The sequence below is a fragment of the Trichechus manatus genome, unplaced genomic scaffold (assembly GCF_000243295.1).
Source record: "Trichechus manatus latirostris isolate Lorelei unplaced genomic scaffold, TriManLat1.0 scaffold00200, whole genome shotgun sequence".
Lineage (NCBI taxonomy): Eukaryota > Metazoa > Chordata > Mammalia > Sirenia > Trichechidae > Trichechus > Trichechus manatus.
The window spans coordinates 2042029-2063269 of NW_004444136.1; the positions used below are offsets into that span (position 1 = coordinate 2042029).

Below are 21241 nucleotides of genomic sequence, written 5' to 3' on the forward strand. Positions count from 1 at the left end.
TTTCCCCTTGGTGACTGTCGGGGTGGTTCCAAAGTCACGTGGGAGAAGCCTTCCTCCGTGGACTGTCCTGTATAATGCTGACTGTCAAGCATTACCCCATCAGTGTGATCATCAGAAACACCCCCAGAGAGTTCCAGTCACCCCCTGTGGCCGGGTCATCCCTACTGACAACCAAGGCTTTGAGCAGCTACCCCAAGTCTGATGCTCTGTCACTGAGCAGGAGAAAGCAGGGCCTCCAGGAATGCCTGGGCCAGGCCCAGTGGAAGGGAGTCCTGGAGTGAGTGGAAGGTTCTCTGTATGCGGATCTGCAAGCACTGTGTATGTCCTGATAGTTTGAATTAAGATGCTGCATATGCACAGTCTACTGTAGCAACCTTGCATCATCTTTATTCAAACTATTAATATGTGTAAACTGTTGTTGTTGTTAGCTGCTGTCAAGTCAACTCCAGCTCCTGGTGACTGGTAACCAAGTGTCAATGAAACGTTACCCAGTCCTGCATCGTCCTTACAATCGCCAGCATGTTGGAGCTTGTTACAGCTCTTGTGTCAATCCATCTTACCGAGGGTCTCTATTACCCTTGCTGGCTTTCTATCCTACCAAACACGATGTCCCCCTCTGGTGATTGGTCTTTCCCAATTCTATGCCCAAAGCAAGTGATTTGGACAATATTCTGCTGTGAGTCATAGGCTTTCCACTGGCTAATTTTTGGAAGAAGATCACCAGGCCTTTCTTCCCAGTCTAACTTAGTCTGGAAGTTGCATTGAAACCTGTCCACCATGCTGGTACTCAGTATTTGAAATATCAGTGGCATAGCTTCCACACTCACAGCGACACACAAGCCAGCACAGAACAGACAGACGGGTGGTGAACACAGTACTCAGAACAGTGTTTAGTGTGACAGGGGCTCTGGCCTGACTATACAGACCCTCTTGTTATAGTGACATTTCCTTGGTTTTTGACTCAAAATGTGTGTTGGGCCTTCCGCATCCTCACCTCATACAGGAAAGAGTGCTCAGCCAGCCCCGCCGGTCTGTGTGTGAGCCACAGCGGTCCCGTGGGAAACAGGGCTGAGCCCAGCACCTACTCTTCTGCCCCGTCAGCAAGACTCATCAGAAAAGACGTCAGCAGACTAGCAGGCCCTGCTGCCGTCCCCCAGGGCAAGCCTGAGATGAGGAAGCCCATACTGGGAGCCCAGGGCCTCTCTTGTTCCTGGGCCTTCACCTCTTGCGGCTTTGTTTTCCTGGGTGCTCGCTGTCTGTGTGAGCTGGAGTTAATCGAATCCAGCGCTGTCTGCCAAGTACAGACATGCTTGTCTGTGTCCCCTCCAGAGCTGTGAATCTCTGCTGGGGCCAGCAGTGCCCATAGCCCCATCACATGGCCTTTGCAACTCTGAGGCATCCTGGAAGCACCAAACCTGGTGGCCAAGGGCTGAGGCCCTGAGTTCTTTTAGTGGCTTCCAAAGGCCTTTGCTTCTTCAGATATTCCTGCAGACTCACTGCCTAGGGGCGGCCCCAGCAGTTCCACAGACACACAGTTTTTAAGGCATACTGGAATCAGACAGGGAAGCAGAGTGCTTGGACCTCTTTATCTGTGTGCTCGTGTTAGCTAGAACTAGGGACTAGGGACAGGACGGCGGGACGTCATAGCCTCTGGAACCTCAGTGACTTGCCCTGTCTGCAGGCTTGTCCTCTGATTCCCTGTGGCGATGACATCAAAAGGGCCCGTGGCTTTCTCTTCTGGAGGTGGTGGGAAAGGGTGGGGGGGTCGCGTGGGAGGCTGCATCCCACTCCACAGCCAGGGGTGTCCGGGGACGAGGAGGACAGAAGGTCAGAGCCCAGGGCCTCAGAGAGGATGAAAGGCTCACCAGCTCGGAGAGAGACGCTTGGACGAGCCCGGGCATGAACTCTCTCCTCCGACACTCCTCGGATGCATGTCTTCTCCAGTGTGTGGTGGGGAGTGGCTGGGCTCCTGCCAGTCCCAGGAGATAACAGGCCCTTCCTCTGGGGTGCTTGGAAGCCTCCCCAACAGCTTAGCGAAAGACTGCCGGATAGAGCCCAGATTCAAGCTCCTTTACTTACAAAGCAGGTCTTCTCAGGCCCCAGTAAGCATCCTGAGCCCCGAGTCTTCTCACCTTTAAAGTGGAGTGAGAGCACCTCTTTTCTCGCAGGGCTGTTGGGAGTCTGGGGAGATGGTCTGTGCGGCTGCCGTGCTGGCTGTGGGCAGCGGGCTGACGCCCCTGGGTTCCCTCTGCTGGTGGCCTGTCTTCATCCGTGGTGGGAAGTCGTGATGAGCACGCTGACCATACGGTGCTCCAGGCAGCCCAGAGCCATGTGACTCTTGAGAACCTCTTTGAGCACTGTCCCCGTGGACAAATCATGTGAACCACACATGCAATGGTACGTTTTCTAGTTCTCATTAGCTGCCGTTGAGTCAGCTCCTGCTCAGGACGGCCTCACACATGACATAACAAGGCGCTGCCTGGCCCTGCGCCATCTTTGGGATCATTGGTGTGCTCGAGTCCATTGTGTTTTGAGTGCCTTCCAGCCTAGGGGGCTCATCTTCTAGCACTACATGGGGCAGTATATTCTGTTGGGATCCGTAAGGTTTGCATTGGCTAATTTTCAGAAGTAGATTGCCAGGCTTTTCTTCCTAGTCTGTCTTAGTCTCAAAGCTCTGCTGAAGCCTGCCCACCATGAGTGTCCCTGCTGGCATTTGAAATACTGGTGGCGTAGCTTCCAGCATCACAGCAACACACAAGCCACCACAGTACAACAAACTGAGATGGGTGGTGGCATTTTCTAGTAGTCAGATTAAAAACGTCAAAACGTACAGGTGAAATCAATATTTTATTTACCTCAGTATAGCCAACATATCAACAAGTTTATCAGTATAAAAACTGCTAATGTGATATTGAAATTGGTATGCATTTCATGCTTCCAGTACATCTCCTTTTGGACTAGTCGCACAATTCAGCAGTCACCGATGGCTCGTGACTGCAGCGTTGGACCATGTGACCCTAGATAAACAACATTACATGCTGAATGGATGTGGCCATAAAGCAGCTCTCTGTACCACGGGAACGGGAAAACTTGGTTCCTCTCAGCTTTCCGTTTGGTGACGCCAGAGAATGGTTCCACCTGTCCTTATAAGTGTGCTGGCCACGTAACATTGTCAAAGGCAAGGCTGCTTCCTGGAAGTGGGGCCCGGGCTCGTGGGCATGGCAGGTGAGAGCGCAGTTGGCACTGGGGAGGGGGCTGGACAGGACGGGAGGGGTGCACCCTATACCTGCCTCCCCCCATGAAAATGCAGGCAGAGAGCTGTGGGCTTGACCCCAAATCAGGCCTGGTGCTTTCTCAGGGCTGTGTGACTCTCTGCCCTTGCTAAACCAGACGAGGCTGGAGAGCCCTTTGTTCATTCTGCAAATACTTCCTGGGTGCTCACTCCAGGTGCAGCACCAGGCATGGTGCTGGGGCTGCAATAAGCATTCACTGTGAGTGCGGAAGGTTCTGGAAGCAGAGCGGAAGTGTCCAGGTGTCCTGCCTCAGAGTCTCTGCAAGGCCTGGTGGTTAGGGGACGCTGCGTGGGACCAGGGAGTGGACGGGGGAGATTTGCCACACCATGAGAGTCCCAATACTGCTACAGGGTCTATATGGAGGGGTTGGGGGGTTCAGCTCACTGGGATGAACAGTGGGGACAGGGACAGGTGAGGAAGACATGTCCCCTGGGAGGTTGGGACATGGGGTGGGGTGTGAGCGGCGTTGCCTCAGTGGTGGAGGCTGGGGCAGAGAGAGGGTGACCCATGGGCCTGGTGTGCACAATTGTCTTCTCATCAGGAGAGGTGAAAAAACAGTCCCTCCTTCTAGAGTCTTCAAAGTCCCAAACATCATAAGGTCACCATTTAAAAGAAACGAGTCCAGACCTTCATCTCTGTGCAGGACACTTGCTTTGTGTGGAACTGGGAGCTTCCGGGCCAGGCATGCTGGATGCCACGCCATGGCCCCAGGGGTTCCTGGCTTGATGGCTGATGACGCAGTCTTGATTGGCTTCCTTCTCTTTGCTGTCTCACTGCCCTGCTCCCCTGGAGGCCTCCCAGGAACACAGCCCACAGAAACTCTTAGCACAGGAATCCTTTGCGTAAGGTCAGCTGCTCAGGTATCCAGACTATGACAGGGTAACGTATTCATGTCATCAGCACTGATTAGCCTATGTATATTTGTGTATTTGAAGTTGATTCTGGGCACAGTCTATTTCTCAGATGCCGTCAAGTCTCGCCTTTGGTGTCCAGAATCATGCTGGGTCCTGTGGGTGTTCCCTCTTCATCAGTGGTACCCTGAGCCTTGCATTCACACGGGCTGAGACCCCATCTCTCCGTGCCCTGCACTGCCTGCTCTCACCAAGCTCCAGCCCCTTCTTAGTCACCCTCCCACAAATGCCTGCTGTTATGAGAACCCCGCAGTTGCCCTCCTGTCCCCTCTTCCTGATCTCTAGGCTGCTGGCCACCTGCCCCTGGACATGACTTCCTGAAACAGGTGAGCTTAGGGATTCTCTGGTCCCAGCTGGATAAGCCTCAGTTTCTCCATATGTAGGAGCCGTAACACCTGCCTTCCTGGTGTCTCTGAGAATGTAGAGTAGTTGGGCTCTGGAGTTAGGCTGCCCAGCTCTACCGCTCTCTGCCACATAACCATGGGCCAGCTTGTTAGCCTCTCTGCGCCTCGGAGCCCTTCACTGTAAAATGGGAAGACGACAAGCTTATTATGAAGTTGACATTAGACTACAAAGTTGTGATCTTCATACATGTTTGCTTGTATAGCCCCTAAAATAATTTCAGAGCTACACACTCATGCACGTTGTTTTGCTGACATCTAAACTTTTTAATCATAAATGTAAATTGTTGCAAATGATGTAATTTCCAGAGCATCACCAAAATTCACATCTTAAAATAAAATGCCTACCTCTCTCTTTTATATCAGAATACCATGGATTTAATAGCCATCCCCATTTATTTTTTTAAGCGTTTGGCTGCTAACCAAAATGTCTGCCGTCTGAATCCACCAGCTGCTCCTTGGAAACCCTATGGGGCAGTTCTTCTCTGTCCTAAAGAGTCATTATGAGTCAGAATCGACTAGGCGGCAATGGGCTTGGTTTGGTTTTTCCATTTACTGAAAAGACTCCATGTGAATAAAGACTCCATGAAGAAGCTTTAACTGTTAGAAAGTTTATATTGTCTCTTTGAACTTTTATTTTATCTTCAGTCTACTTCCCCAACAGAATTTTATCCCACTTTAATACAATTTTTTTTTGTTTTGAAAGTCCTTTATTGATCACTCTATTATAGTTCTTTGTGAAATAATATGAGTATAAATTTAATTAAGAGTTTTTTGTTTCCACTTAAGTCTCTACATGTTAAAATAGTTCTTCTGGGTTGAGTTGTCAATATTGCACAATTAGTAAGATGTGGACAATCACTGTAAACTTAATCAAAACCACATAAATATAAATTTAGGTAAATAATTAATAATCATATGAGATAAAATTTTATCGGAAATGCATTTTTATTGAGATGGGTTTTTATTTTTAATTCACGTATGCTTGGGTAAATTTACTCAGTGGTAGAATTCAGCATCAGTTCTGTTCCTATAGTTTCATGGATGTTAATTCTGAAGAACCTTGTTCAGTATAAACCAGCAAGAAGGAATGAAGTTCTGTTATCACACTCAGTACTTTACTCCTGTGTTGTATGTCAAAAGCCACATAATGATCTGTCATCAAAAATGATTTCTGATACTCTACCAGGTGACAACTGGATTAGGTCATTATTTGAAAGCAAAATACTGGAAAGCTCCCTCACTGCAAAGCCTCAGTTGCCCATCACTAGTCATTCCCTTTCTCAACACGGGCACTGAAATCTCAGATCATTTCTTTGTTGCCCGAAGGTTTTTACACCCTGGACAGGTCTCCATAGAACCATTCTGGATGGTGCGAGAAGTACCTTGATTTTATCCAGTGGGGAAGGGTGAAGAGAAAGGGATGGAGGGAAGGAGTGCAGCCAGACCTGGCACGTTCCCAGAGGGTCAGTTTTAGGGAAAAATACATGTGGAAGATGAGGATCTGGAAACTGATTACCTTAAAACTGTCCTTCCTGACAATGACCAGGGAGATGCAGACCCTAGTTTGAAGACCACTGATTTGTATAACAGGAGCCCCGGTGGCACAGTAGTTAAGTGCTTGGCTGCTAATCAAAAGGTTGGCAGTTCACACAGCAGCTCTGTGGGAGAAAGATGTGGCAGTCTGCTCCCGTAAAGATTCACAGCCTTGGAAACCCTATGGGGCAGTTCTACTCTGCCCTACAAGATTGCTATGAGTCAGAATTGATTCAGTGGCAGTGGGGTTTAGTGCCAGGCATTAATGAAAACTTCAATAAATGTTAACTATGGTTGTTAGGGAGCTTCTGGGTGGTGCAAACGTTTAATTCACTGAAAGGTTGGGGGTTCGAGTCCATCAAGAGGTACCTCAGAAGAAAAGTCTGGCAAACTACTTCTGAAAAATCAGCCATTGAAAGCCATATGGCAAATGTTGTGTTGTTGAACAACAAAAAAACCCTATAGAGTACAATTCTCCTCTGACACATGGGCTTTCCATGAGTCAGAATGGACTCAACAGCAACTGGTTAGGAGCCCCTGGCTGGTGCAAATAGTTAATGTACTCAGCTAATAACCTGAAAGGTTAGTGGCTCAAGTCCACCCGGAGGCACCTCATAAGAAAGGCCTCGTGATCAGCCTAAGAAAAATCAGCATTGAAAACTTTATGGAGCACAGTTTTACTCCGACACACGTGGGGTCGCCATGAGTTGGAATTTGATTCTCTAGCAACTGTTTTTTTTTTTTTCCCCTGGTATGGACATTAGTATTATTGTTGCATTTACACATTGCCCAGTATACAGTAGGTCCTCAGTAAATGGAACTGCAGAAAGTGTTTGGGTATCAGCAGGGAGTTTGACCAGATAAACCTGTGGTGCCCCCTAAGCCGAGATGCTATCATTCTTACACGGAACCTGCACTGGTTGCCTATCTCTTCGTGACTGATTATCCCAAATGTCGTAGTGTAAAACAACAACTGTTTTATTTACTCACACTTCCATGTGTCAGCGATTTAGGCTGGGGCAGCTGGAGCCACACATGCAGCTGCAGTCGCTGGCAGATCGGCTGGAGATCGGTCAGGGGCCCTCAGCTGGGAGGGCTTGTGTCTGCTGCCTGTGGTCTCACCTTGCCAGGCTCTGCACGTGGAGCAGATGAACCCTAGCAATAAGGGAGAGGACAAACCCAAGAGCACAAGTGCCTTGAAGCCTCTGCTTGTAACACGTTGGCTAATGTCCCACTGACCAAAGCAAGTCGTGCATCCACGCCCAGAGTCAGTGTGGGAGAGGACTGAGTCAGGGCGTGGCCAGGTACGGGGAGGCAGGAGTCACTAGGGGCCACTGACACAGCCATCTGCTGTAGAACCCCCATGACTCCTCTAAATGTTACAGCTTTCCTTCTGTCTGAGGTGAACCCAACTGCAAGCCCTCAGATCGGACACTTGGGATAAGTGCCTGGGTATTCTTACTTTTCCTCTGAGGCTAGAATCAGTTGGTTTTCCTAAAGGAGACCCACTTTGGAAGGATGTTTTGCTCTAAAGCTGTTTTCCCAAGGGCCTCTTCTTACTTCTGGAAGGGCATTAATCAGAGAATGAACCCCATTTTACAGTAAGGAGCTTCTAAGTGGGACAGGTTGGCCCAGCTCGCTGCAAGCAGATCTTATCATGATCAATGCAGAGCTCAGAAGTTGGCTAACAGTGTTACTCCAGGACTCCTGCCCCAAAATAACTGTTCTGGATTGTGTAACGGGGAAGCCTGGGGTTATGGCTTCCTGCCTGACTAGATCCAGGGGTCTAAACTTCAGGTCACTATGTGTCAGCTGTGGCTCTCCTGTACTTACCCACAGAGAAGTAAAAAAGCCCCTGTAGTCAGCTTGTACCTGCCCCAGGTGACGTCTCAGCCTCTGCATTTCCTGGTAACTCCGGAAGCACCATTTATCTGAAGGAGCGTTTATTTACCATCTTTTTTTTTTTCTTTTTCTTTTCACAGTGAGACATTATTTGGTGAAATGCCCACAGAACAGGTAGGAATGTTTTATTTATTTATTTTTCTTTAATGAGACTCTTCTATTTTACTTTCTTTTGGTATTACTAAGAAATTGGTTACATTCATATGTTTATCTCATTAGTGCACAACATTTTTACACAACTAACCACAAATTAGTCTAAAAATGTGTGTTCTGCACGCGTTCATATGTTTCCTAATTCCAAACTGGCTATCACATCCAGAGGGCTCAGAGAACACGTGGCTCATGCTGGCCCAACGTGTATGCTGAGAGACTTAGCACATGTACCTGGAGGGCTGCTCTCTTCAGTCTGTAGGTTTATGATGGTGCTGGCAGCTGGACTGAGCCACTTGGATACCTTACTGACCACAAACATGCCGAATCCCTTTTCACCAAGGCTTGCTTGCCCTGTGTCCCATTCTTGGAGAATGTGGCCATTAGTAATATAATATGTACTGGGATACTAGCCTTTTAACTGGTGGAATACACCTCACAAGTAACATTAATAGTTATAGGAGATATTACAAATGCATAGATTCTTAAAAAAAGACTTTGGACTTCAGTCCAGATAGGATGGTGTAGATCCCTTTCTCCCTACTCCTCCCCACTAAGCATGACTGTCACCTCTGGAAATAACTCAAGAGACAGCCAAAGGAGGACTCTGAGCAGTGGTAGGAAGGAGGTAAACTGGTTTGGGACCCTATGACTGGGGCAAGAATACAGCTGCAGGGAGTCTTACTCCCCTACCCAAACAGAAGATGACCTAGACCCAGCATTTCCTGACCACAGCCTAGCAACAGAAAACAAGCAGGTAGGGTCATTCCTTCCTGAGTTGTGCTGACAACCTCAGGTGAGCTGGACACCCCCGGCAGGGGGGACTGACTGGCAACCCTGCCAACAACAATAAGCAGTCGAGCAAAGGGCTCCTTCCCCACCAGCCTGAGACTCCCCTTCCCTGCCCAGAAACACTAGGCCGGTGGGTGGGACTGGAAAGAGGTGCTCAAACATAACAAGAGACCCGGCCCACAAACCTGACTGTTTCCACAGGCCTGAGACTCCCTTCTCCCACTGAGATTCCTAGCTACCCAGACTGGGGAAACCTCTTCCACCACCTCAGACAGCAGCAGAAGGGGCTGGTGGGAGCCCCAGTGACACCACATAAACCAAAAATAATACTGTAAAGACTGAAAATTAAAAGGTCGTTGGAACTATAGCTCATGAAAGTAGGCCGAGACTTGCGTGCTACACCTAAACAGGGTGACTGCCTACAAAATAAAAGGTTTAAATAGGGCTCAGTCTCTTAACATAATGGAAAAAATTTCCAGGATACAATAAAAAATTACCCCTCATACTAAGAACCAAAAAATCATAGCTTGAATGAAAAAGGAATTAACTGAGGCCAACACCAAGATGAATCAAATGAAGGAATTATTTGACAAGGATTTTAAAGCAGTCATCATAAGAATGCTTCAACAATCAAATTCTCTTGAAACAAATGACAAAACAGAAAATCTAGCCAACAGATACATGTTATAAAAAAAAAAAAACCAAATGGGAATTATAGAACAGAAAAGTACAGTAACAAAAAAACTCATTGGATGGGCTCAATACTAGAATGGAAATGACAGAGGTTAGAATTCAGTGAACTTAAAGACGGATCAATAGAATTCACTCAGTCGAAACAACAGAGAGAAAATAGTCTAGAAAGAAATGACCAACAACAACAAAATTACTGGAAGAAATAATGGCTGAAAAATTCCCATAATCTCTTGATAAGACTGTGATGTTAGCTGTAGGTTTTTTTGTAGGTGTCCTTTATCAATTTGAGTTAAATCCCCTCTATTCCTAACTTTCTGAAAGTTTTTTGTTTTTCTGTTTTTTTTTTTAATCAAAAATGGGTATTAGATTTTGTCAATTTTTTTTTTTTCTGTCAATTGATAAGATCATACAATTTTTCTTTAGGTTTGAATGTTGAACTAGTCTTGCGTAACTGGAATAAATACCACTTGATAATGGTTTATAATTGTTTTTATGCACTGTCGGATTCAGTTTGCTTTTGTTAACAATTTCAAAGTAAAAAAAAACAAACAGAACAAAAGCCTGTCAACCAAGAATTCTATATTCAGCAAAACTATTCTTAACAAAATGAAGGCAAAATAAAGACATTCCCAGAAAAAAAAAAAGGCTGATATTATTAATTGCTAGCAGACCTGCCTACAAGAAGTAATAAAGGAATTCCTTCAGGCTGTGTAGTATAGCAAAGGACTTGTCTAAATTCACATGGGATAAGGAACAGGATCAGCACAAAGCTGGTTCCTATGAAGGGGAGGTCAGGTATATCTCCACCTTCCTACATCTTCATAATTTCTGACACCAGCCGCTCCCCTACAGCACTCTCTACTTCTCTGCAGGGTTCAACAATTCATTGCAATGGCCACACAAAACTCACAGACCATACTCACAGTTATGTGGTTTGTTAGGGAAGTAATAGGCTACAATTTAGGATCAAGATTAACCTGGAAGTAACAGGAACTTGGGATCAGCATCAAGAAGCACACAGACTTCAGTGGTCTGTGGGCATGGTTTCTTTGCTGGGAGGCTGCCTTCTCCGCCAGGCAGATGCCCTGACTCAGCTGCTCTGCTGGGTGGTACTTTCTCTGCTGTGAAGGCCTCTGCCATCAAGCTCTTCACTGTTGGGCTTCCCATCATTGGCCTCTGCCACTAGCTGGCTCAGATAGTAGCCAGTACAGCAGCCCACTCAGCTCTCTCAGTTGCTACATTTCTAGCAGCAGCTCTCTGCTATCAGGCCTCTCTGCAGTTGGGTGCTCAGCCATCACGCTGTTATCAGCCTTTCCAGTGCTGACTGGCCCAGCTCATAGCCAGTGTAACAGCTCTCTCAGCTGCTGCTCTCCTAGCAGCTTTCTGTCATCAGGTCTCTCCACTGTCGATGCTCTGCCATTGGCCTCTGTGCTGCTAACTGGCCCAGCTCACAGCCAGTGTAGGAGCTTGCTCAGGTTTCTTAGCTGTGCTCTGCCACTAACTGGCCCAGCTCACAGTCAGCATAGCAGCTTGTCTTTTTTAGCTGTGCTTTGCTGTCAGGCCTCTTCATCATCAGCCTCTCTGCTGCTAACTGGCCCAGCTCTTAGCCAGCGTAGCAGCTTTGGGACCACTCGGCTGCTGTGTAACTTTGCTTCTTTGCCAACCCAGCTCTTAGCCAGCATCTCTCTCTGAACCAGTGGGCCTCTAATATGTCTGCAGTTCAGCATTTATATATCCCAATCCTCATCAGTTACAAGACGGGACCTTCCTCGCCAGACTGGAGTTCAACCAATCCTTAATTACCCATTAGATGTCAGTTAGCTCTGGTCTTGTTGTTTACAGCTTGCCCAGGAAGTGTTAATCAACCTGGGATATCTCCTGGGCAAAAGTAACAAACCCTCTGGGGTAGAAAACAACCTGGGAGCCTCTCCCACCTTCCCAATTTGCTTTCTTCAAAGAACTAGGACAAAGTAACTGCTCAGGGCTTAGGAGTCTTCCAGCCTGTTTTTCCAGAGAGCCAAGGCAAAAGGCCACAGAAAGGAACTCATTTCACCACAGGCTGAAAGGAAATGACTTCATGTGGTAAATCAACAGGAGAAACAACAAGCAATAGAAATAATATGAGTTAATAATAAAATTATACCATTCTGTAGTTATAGTTTTCCTCGTTTTCTCTCTAAACATCTTTCAAAGACATAAAATTTTAAAGCAGTAATTATTCTTGTATTGTTGGGTTTCAGGAGCCCTGGTGGTGCAGTGGTTAAAGCACTCAGCTGCTAACCAAGAGGTTGGCAGTTTGGACCCACCAGCTGTTCCATGGGAGAAAGATGTGCTTTTGTAAGGATTTACAGCCTTGGGAACCCTGTAGGACAGTTCTACTCTATCCTTATAGGGTTGCTATGAGTCAGAATTGATTCTATGACTTTTTTTTTTATTGTTGGGTTTATAACGTTTGTAGATAAAATACATGTGAAAATAATAGCACGAAGGTTGGGAGAGGAATGGAGTTATATTGGAGAAAAGTTTCTATATTTTACCAGAATTTAGTTAGTATTAATTTGAAAGACATTATAATAAGTTAGGATGCATACTGTGATTCTTAGGCATCCGCTAAAAAAATTCTAATAAAATATAGTTAAAGTATTAACAGAGGAATAAAAATGTTTGTTTCACACAAAAGAAGGCAATCAAGGGGGGACAGGAGGAATGACAACAACAAAAATAAAACAATAACAACAAAAAACCAGGAGACATATAGAAAACAAATAGCAAAATGCCAGATGTAAAGCTAGCCATATCAATAATTATGCTCAATGTGAATGATCTAAACAGCCCAACCAAAGACAGAGATCATCAGGTTGGATTAAAAAAAAAAAAAAAACAAATAAACAAAAGACAAGATCCAATTACATGCTGTCTACAAGAGATACAGCTTAGATTCAAAGACACAAATTGGTTGAAAGTTGTTGTTGTTAGGTGCCATCGAGTGGGTTCCAACTCATAGCGACCCCATGCACACCATAAGGGAACACCGCCTGTCCCGTGCCATCCTCACAATTGTTGCTATGTTTGAACCCAGTGTTACAGCCATTGTGTCAGTCCAGTTCGTTAAGGGTCTTTCTCTTTCTCGCTGACCGTCTATTTCACCAAGCATGATGTCCTTCTCCAGGGACTGGCCCCTCCCGATAACACGTCCAAAGTACGTGAGACAAAGTCTCACCATCCTCACTTCTAAGGAGCATTCTGGCTGTGCTTCCAAGACAGATTTGTTCCTTCTTCTGACAGTCCATGGTATATTCAGTGTTCTTTGCCAACACCATAATTCAGAGGCATCAATTCTTTGGTCTTCCTTATTCTTTGTCCAGCTTTCGCATGCATATGAGGCTATTGAAAATTCAGTGGCTTGGGTCAGGCTCACCTTAGTCCTCAAAGCGATTATCTTTTCCTTTAACACTTTAAAGAGGTCTTTTGCAGCAGATTTGCCCAATGCACTACTTCGTTCAATTTCCTGACTGCTGCTTTCATGGGCATTGATTGTGGATCCAAGTAAAATGTTGAAAAGAAGGTTGAAAGTAAAAGAATGGAGAAAGATATAACATGCAAACAGTGACAATAAGAGAGAGGGAGTGGCTAAATTAATATCAGACAAAGTAGAATTTATGACAAGAAATATTACTAGAAACAAAGAAGAACATTTCATGATGATAAAAGGGTCAATATATCAGGAAGATGTAACAATTGTAAACGTATACGGGCCTAACAATGGAACCTTAACATACATGAAGCAAAAACTGAGAAAACTGAAAGAAGAAATAGACAATTCTAGAATAATAGCTGGAGATTTCAGTGCCCCAATCTCAGTAATTGATAGAACACCTAGGCAGAAAATCAGCAGAGGTACAGAAGATCACCCACCCTAACTGACATATAATGTTACTCACCCACTGACTGCATAATATGCATTCTTTTCAAGTCACATGAAACAGTCTCCAGGTTAGAGCATATGCTAGGCCATAAACCTGATATGAATAAACTTATAAGGTTTGAAATCATACAAAGTTTATTTTCTGACCACAACAGAATTAAATAGGAGTCAACAACAGAAAGAAATCTTGCAAATCTCCAAATATTTGGAAATGAAATACACTTCTAAATAATCCAAGGATCAAAGATGAAATCACAAGGAAAATTAGAAAATATTTTGAACTGAATGAAAATGAAAAGTCAACATATCACAATTTATGGGATGCAGCTAAAACAGTGTTTAGAGGGCAATTTATGGCTTTAATTTGTGACCCAATTATTTTTTCCTTTTAATTTTTTGTTGATACTATGTGTTTTCAGTAATGGAGGGCATGCTGAATCATTGAGTTTGTGTGAATTTTTGGTAGGTAATATGATTTTTGATTTATGCCTCATTCCATCACTTGTGTTCTTGGAGTTCAGATGTACATATGTGTACCCCTTGCAAACACAAATTCTCCCCTGGAATCCAGAGGTACATATGTGTACCAAATAAAATTTTTCAAAAGTCATATTTTTCCTAACAAAAATCCGGTGATTCAGCATCACCTCATACAATACCCTGTAAAAACTAATTTGCAGCACACGCCTGTGTTTTCCATTTCAAACTTTTATATAGGGCCCCACCTGCCGGCAGCATGTACTGTCAGTGGGAGAGTAGATTCCCAATGAACCCCAGAGATACAAAATGTAAGTGGTAGCTATATATACTGCTGGTCCTGAAAGGGTTGAATGCCTATATTAGAGAAGAAAAAAAGCTCTCAAATCAATAAACTAAGCTTTCCCTTAAAAAAAAAAAAATTGGAAAAGGAGAGGAACTGAAACCCAAAGTAAGCTAAAGAAAAGATCTAATAAGGATGAGAACAGAAATCTGTGACACAGAAAACATAAAGAAAATTTAATAAAAGCAAACACTGGTTCTTTGAAAAGATCAACAGAATTGACAAACCATTAGCTAGACAATTCATGAAAAAAAAAGAGAAAAAGATTTAAAAAAAAAAAAAAAAAAGCTATTACCAAAATCAGGAATCAAAATGGGGACATCTTTACTGATCCTACAGAAATTAAAAAGATTAGAAGGAAAATTATGAACAACTTTACTCCAACAAATTAGACAACATAGACAATGTGATCATTAAGTTTGTCTGTCAACTTGGCTGGGCTATGACTCTCAGCGGTTTGGCAGTTATGATGTAGTTTGGCAGTCATATGATGTTGTGATCACTTTCATGATGGGATCTGATATGATGTGATCACCTCCTTGATGGGATCTGCAGTGAGTAGCCAGTCAGTTGAAAGAGAGTTTCCTTGGGGGTATGGCCTGCATCAAATATAAGTGGACTCTCTAGCAAAGTTCGTGTGCTTTTGCTTGCGCTGGATTCCGCAGCTGGCTCCTGTTCGTCTGACCTCTGGTTCTTACCTGCTGTCTTGTCTGCCGATCTTGGGATCCGTCGATCTTCACAGCCTTGAGCAAGAGCCCTGCTGTCTGACCTGCCGATCTTGGGTTCACCAATCATGAGAAGCCTCCCACCTGACCTGTGGATTTGGAACGTTCCAGCCTCTACAACCTTCTGAGCCATTTCCTTGGTATAAATCTCCTTATATGGATATTTATACAATTTACTCATTTTACTTCTATAGAGAACCCAGCCTAAGACAGATGATACGGGAAAATTCCTAGGAACATATTACCAAGAGTAATTAAAAAAAAAAAAGATAATCTTAATAAATCTGTAACAAGTCAAGATATTGAATTGTTAACTAAAAATTTTTCACACAAAGAAAAGCTTGGACCCAGATGGTTTCGTCCGTCAAGTGTATCAAATGTTTGAAGAAAAATAATATCAATACTTAAAAAAGCTCTTTCATAAATTGAGGAAGAGGGAATACTTCCTAGCTCATTTTATGAGACCAGTATTACCCTGATAACAAAACATGACAAAAACATCACAACCCTGTGTTCAACAGAATGAAACACTGCCCAGTCCTGTGCCATCCCCATAATTGTTGTTATGCTTGAGCCCATTGTTGTAGCCACCATGTCAGTCCATCTCCTTGAGGGAGTGGGAATTAAGTGTAAATGGGCCCGAGGGAACTTTCTCAGGAAAATAGGAATGTATTGTGGTGATAGCCACACAACTTTATAAATATACAAAAAATTATTTAACTGAACACTTACAATCGGTGAATTTAATGGCTTGTAAATTATGCCTCAGTAAAGCTTTTTTTTTTAAAGCATGCGTCCCCATAAGGCCCCAAGCACTGGGGTGATGGTGACATTGCAGACTCTGGCCGGGGGCAGGCAGCAGTGGAGGGCAGCCTGCCGGTGTTTCTCAGGATTTGATGACCACAGGGCAGGCTTCCTCTGATGCTTGTGTCTGGCCTCTCATCCCCAGCAAGCAGCTCCTGGAGGCTGGGTCCATCTCTCTTTCCCTCCCAGGCCTCCCTCTAGAATAGCCCCATTCTCAGCCGGTGCTGACAGAGGCTAGAAGTGCAGCAGGGACATCTCCACAGTCTAGGGGGCATTAGAATTGGTCTTCCTGACCCTGGGGTACTGGAGGTGAGGGGTGACTGCAGGGTCCTGCTCCAGCGGCTGCGTCTCCTTCACCACCCTCCACACTGGGCACCATCTGTGAGGCCAGTTTGGGACCTGAGTCACACCTCTCCTTGTGGACTTGTCTCCTGTTGGGCCAGACCACAGATCTGCTCCAGGAAGCCTGCCTTTATTCCACCTGCACCCCAGGTGCTTTCTGGGCCAGACCTGGTCCTCACTCACCTGGCAGTGTCCGCTGCCAACTTTGCATTCATCTTCCACAGTAGAACCACAGGCCTGACTCCCTGTCATGGTGCCTGGCTAGCGAACCCGCCACTTCCTGTCACAACTCCTGACTCGGCCTGGACTGTGGTCTGTGCCCAGTGCCTGCAGCCAGGGCACTTCCTGAGCTTCTGGTCGACCTCTTCTGACGAGTTTGAGATCATAAAGCACCTTGCAAATGGGAGAGATTGAAGTGGATATTCAACTAACAATGCCAGCAGAAGCTACAGCTGCAGTTGTCCAAGCTTTCTGAGTGCTTTCTGGGGCCCCCACGTTATCGAGGATGAAGGAGTCCCAGGGGCGCAGACTGTTTACCTGTTGGACAAGTTACAGCCAGAGTTTTACCGTGCTTTATGAGCTCAGTTTAAAGCAACCATCAGATTTTTAAATATACCTTGACAATCGAAGTATAGGATTTGATTAATCAGTGGTTTGTTCAAGGTCTTAGAGGAAAGGCAGAGATCTGATTTCAAAGAAGATCTAAGGATTTGCTCCCAACTTAGACATGTAACTGGAACCCAGGTGGTGCGGTGGTTAAGGGCTTGGCTGCTAACCGAAAGGTCAGCAGTCTGAATCCACCAGCTGCTCCTTGGAAACTCTAGGGGGCAGTTCTACTCTGTCCTATAGAGTCACTGTGAGTCAGAATCACCAACAGTAGTTTTTCGTTTTTGTTTTTTTTCAGACATGTAACTACTTGCTCTATTTTTATAATATTGGGTAGCAGCAGAGCTACAAAGCATTTATTCCTTCAGTCAAAGGCAATGTACTGGCATGGTTACAGCTCTGGGACCAGGTTGCCTTGATTGAAACCCTGATTCTCACTGGCCTGCTGTGTGCCCTTGGCTAGTTCCTTAACCTCTCTGATCTAGCTCATAATGTCTTTGGGCCGATTATATGAGTCAGTCCATGTAAAGTTCCTTAAACAGTACCTGGTAAATAGTGAGTTCCATGCAAATGTTTTCTGTTATCATTCAGTAAGTACTTATTGACCCCTGCTGGTTCAGAGGTTAAAGCGGTTGGCTGCCAACAGAAGGGTCAGCAGTGCGAACGATCTGCTCTGCGGAAGAAAGATGTAATAGTCTCCTGTAAAGATTTACAGCCTTGGAAACGCTATGGAGCATTCTACTCTTTCGTATAAGGTCGCTTTGAGTTGGAATCAACTCGTTGCAATGGGTTTTTTTAGAAAATACATATTGAGTGCTTAATCTATATTAGATAGTTTGTAAGACCCATAGCACAAAGATGAAATGACACACCTACCATGCCCTCAGGAGGCCCTTGTCTAATGGGAGACACACACACACACACACACACACACACACACACACACACACGCACACACACACCACTTGCTGTCAGTTCCGATTTGTGGTCACCTCGTGTTCAGAGCAGAGCTGCCCACCACAGGGTTTTCAGTGGCTGTGAAGTTTTGGAAGCAGATAGCCAGGAGTTTCTTCCGAGGCGCCTCAGTGGGTTCTAATTGCCAACCTTTAATAGCGGACACTTAACCGCTCACACCACCCAGGGACCCATGGGAGACACTGGAGTAAAAGTGCCAGCAGCCACACTGAGAGCGCCCACAGAATTGCCAGGGTACCCAGAGGAGCTCCTGGCCCTGTCTCTTGGATCTGTGGGTATTAGGGAAAGCTTTCTGGAGGTGCTGTTTGGACCAAATCTTGAAGGTCGGGTGAGAGTTTTCCTCTTACTTGAAGGTGGAGTAAGAGGAGGGCATGGTGGGGGCACGGTGCAGCAGAGCATGTGGAAGCAAAACCTGGTACAGTGGGGGAGAATCCTGGGAGAATCAGGGCAGAGGGGAGGCTGCGGGGGGTGGCTGGGCCAGACGCCATGGGACGCTGCCCGTCGTGTCGTGCAGCAGCCAGTGGCCTTTGTTACACGCCACATTCTGGGCACCAAGCATGCACACGGGTCGCCTTCAGTCCCCACAGCCAGCCCAGGGTGGGTGCTGTCATCACCCCCTTACAGATGAGGAACTGCCACGCAGAGTCGTGGTGATGTGCTGAGGTTGCCTCGTCGGTGAGGGGGGGAACGGCAGGGTCCCGGACATACCAGGACACTGGGATGTGATGGTGTTTGGAATGCTGGCACGGACACAAGGGAGGAAGGAAGCCATCCTGAGGAGCAATCAGGGTGACAGAAGAAGCGGAAAGAGGAGAGCTGCCGGTGTTGGGGTGGCTGCAGCCCCATCTCACGGCCCGACTCTGGGGTGCCTGGTGGCCTCTGAGAGAAGCATCGGCTGCCAGGGCCCTAGTGTCCAGGGCCCAGTGTGTTGGGTGGTCTTTACTGTGACTGGATTTGGCATCGTCAGCTCCTAGGGTCTCCCCTGGGACACCTAGCCTCCTGAGAGTTATATTCTGAGGAGGGCCTTCCGTCTCAAAGCAGACCGAAAACTAAACAGACGTGCACTGGGGCCAACCATTTTACGGTGTTTGATGAAAGCACGTATATGCTGTACGGCCCCTCTCCACCCACGTTCACCCCGCAAGCTGGGCGGTGAGGGCAGGGACAGTGGCATGTGCCCCACCAACCTTCCGCATCCTTGACGTCATGTCTGAGCAGCCAGCAGCCGTGCCCACCCCCACAGCCTGTAGGGGCAGACCCCCCCCTCCGCCAGGGCAGGCCTGACTGTGCCTCCCAGTTCACTGGAAGGAACATTGAGTGCTCCTTCAGGCAGCCCCACCCACCAACTCTGTGACCTTGGGCAAATCACTCAACTTGTCTGAGAGTGTTTTATCCTCCAAGAGATGGGTATAAACTAGTCTGTTCTCTGTACCGTTCAGGGTCGCCGAGAGGATTCAGTGAAGTCATAATACCATGCACTAATTCCTAATAATTGCTCATGGTGTGCCCATGAGCACTTTATGGAATTTTTTTCTAATCCTCATAAAAGCCTTGCAAGGTACAAATTACTCTCCCTAGACTGAGAACATTAATAAAGCTGCCAACACTTAGCACTCCATATCAGTTACCAACCTTCCGATTCCAGGTGACGGAAGACCTCGCTCAGGTGTCCCGCCCAGTAAGGGCTTTGCTGGCTCATCTAACAAGCCTCATGTCATCAGGGGGGCAACTTCTGTTCCATCACTCCTCTCAGTAGTATGGCCTCCAGGAGGGCTCCCCTGGGAAGAAACAGGTGCTGGCAGGTGTGCACTCACCTGGGTTCACCCCATGGCCCACATGAAGGAATTGCCTTCTCTCTTCCTAACCTGTGAACAGAACTCTTGCATCTTACTGTTGTTGGACCAGCCAGAATCAAGGACTGTGGCTTGGGGTGAGATTGCGCCACCCGGGAGGGTCCTTCCCACCCGACTCCTGGCTTCAGCCCTGGGTGTGGAGGGTGGACACTGGGAGGTAAACCCAGTGTTCTCTCCCTGGCTGCTGTTATTGTAACCAAGACCGGATGCTGCCTGGCATCACGAAATGCCAGTGGGCACCTTCCCTTCTCACCAGCCTCAGCAGTGTTCAGAGATGTTAAACTCACAGAAACATTAGCCTGGCAGGAACTGCAAAGGACCCACTTGCCGAAGGTGGCGGTTGGAGGATCTCCTTGGTTGCCAGGAAGCCCCAGCAGCACCTCCTGGGTGACGTAAACCAGTCATAGAAGGTCATGGGGTGCTGTGGACAGGGAGATGCCAGGCAGACACCTCACAGAGGAGCAGCGTTTCTGATGATGCTCTTCAGAAGACGCATGCAGAGAGGTCATGTGACAGAATCAGCAGGAAATCCTACCCGGTGACCAAGGGTCTGGAGGGTCTTTCCCTGGGCACTGCTCTGGGCAGGCTTCCAAGAACTCTGCCTGTGCCCGGCTCCTGGAGCCAAGGAATCAGAGAGCAGAGCCAATGGTAATGATTATAATAATAGCAGTAAAGTAATGACATGGACACTTAATTACGGTGCTTGGCGTGCTCTAATGTACTTAATGGAAAAGAGTTATTCTTCAAATAACTGTCACTGTGAGTGGGTGACACCATTCATCCCTCTTGAAAGAGAAGTTATGAACTTTTTAGCAGCTCTTGTCACGTGGCCGGGGAAGCCCGTGGAGCAAGTTCAAAAGCCTGGAAGAAGACATCAGGAAATTTGCCCTATTTGTGTGTGCCCTTGGCCTTTATCAACGGCAGCTGACCTTGGCAGGGGCCACTTCTAGTTGCTAATAACTATTTTTGTATGTTTAAAGGAGTCATCCGCTTGCCCCAAAGCTGTTCTGACCCATCTTCTGCCTTCAGTATTGCAGACATAATGCTGCTGGGTACAGGTGTATAGGGTGGCAAGTGTACTATGTGAAAGCTTTGTGGAAAGGTGGCCTCAAGGCTTCTTCCAAGAATGGATGTGTCCCTCTTGGGACCTGTCAGGCATTCTCTTTGCCAGAACTGAGCTAGGTAGGCAGGAAGAAAGAAAGCTCATTGACTTTTTTTTTTAAATTTTTTTATTGTACTTTAGGTGAAGGTTTACGGAACAAATACTTTCTCATTAAACAGTCAGTACACATACTGTTTTATGACATTGATTAATAACCTCACAGTATGTCAACACTCTCCCTTCTTGACCTTGAGGAACTTTTTTTTGGTGAAAATACACGTAGCCAAAATTGCACCATTTTGAAAGTTTCTACATGTACAATTCAGTGACATCGATTACATTCTTCCAGTTGTGCTGCTATTCTCACTATCCTTTTCCAAATTATTCCATCACCATTATCTTCAACTCACT

At 46.3% G+C, this 21241-nt stretch overlaps 1 protein-coding gene across 1 annotated transcript in view; it reads left to right on the forward strand.

Annotated features, from left to right (window-relative positions):
- VSTM4 (V-set and transmembrane domain containing 4) overlaps window positions 1–21241 on the forward strand; it is a 117979-nt gene that overhangs the window by 49291 nt on the left and 47447 nt on the right. The window contains exon 6 of the mRNA XM_012558949.1: window positions 8124–8157. Within this exon, the coding sequence (XP_012414403.1) occupies window positions 8124–8157 (34 nt within the window). The remainder of the gene's footprint in view (window positions 1–8123; window positions 8158–21241) is intronic.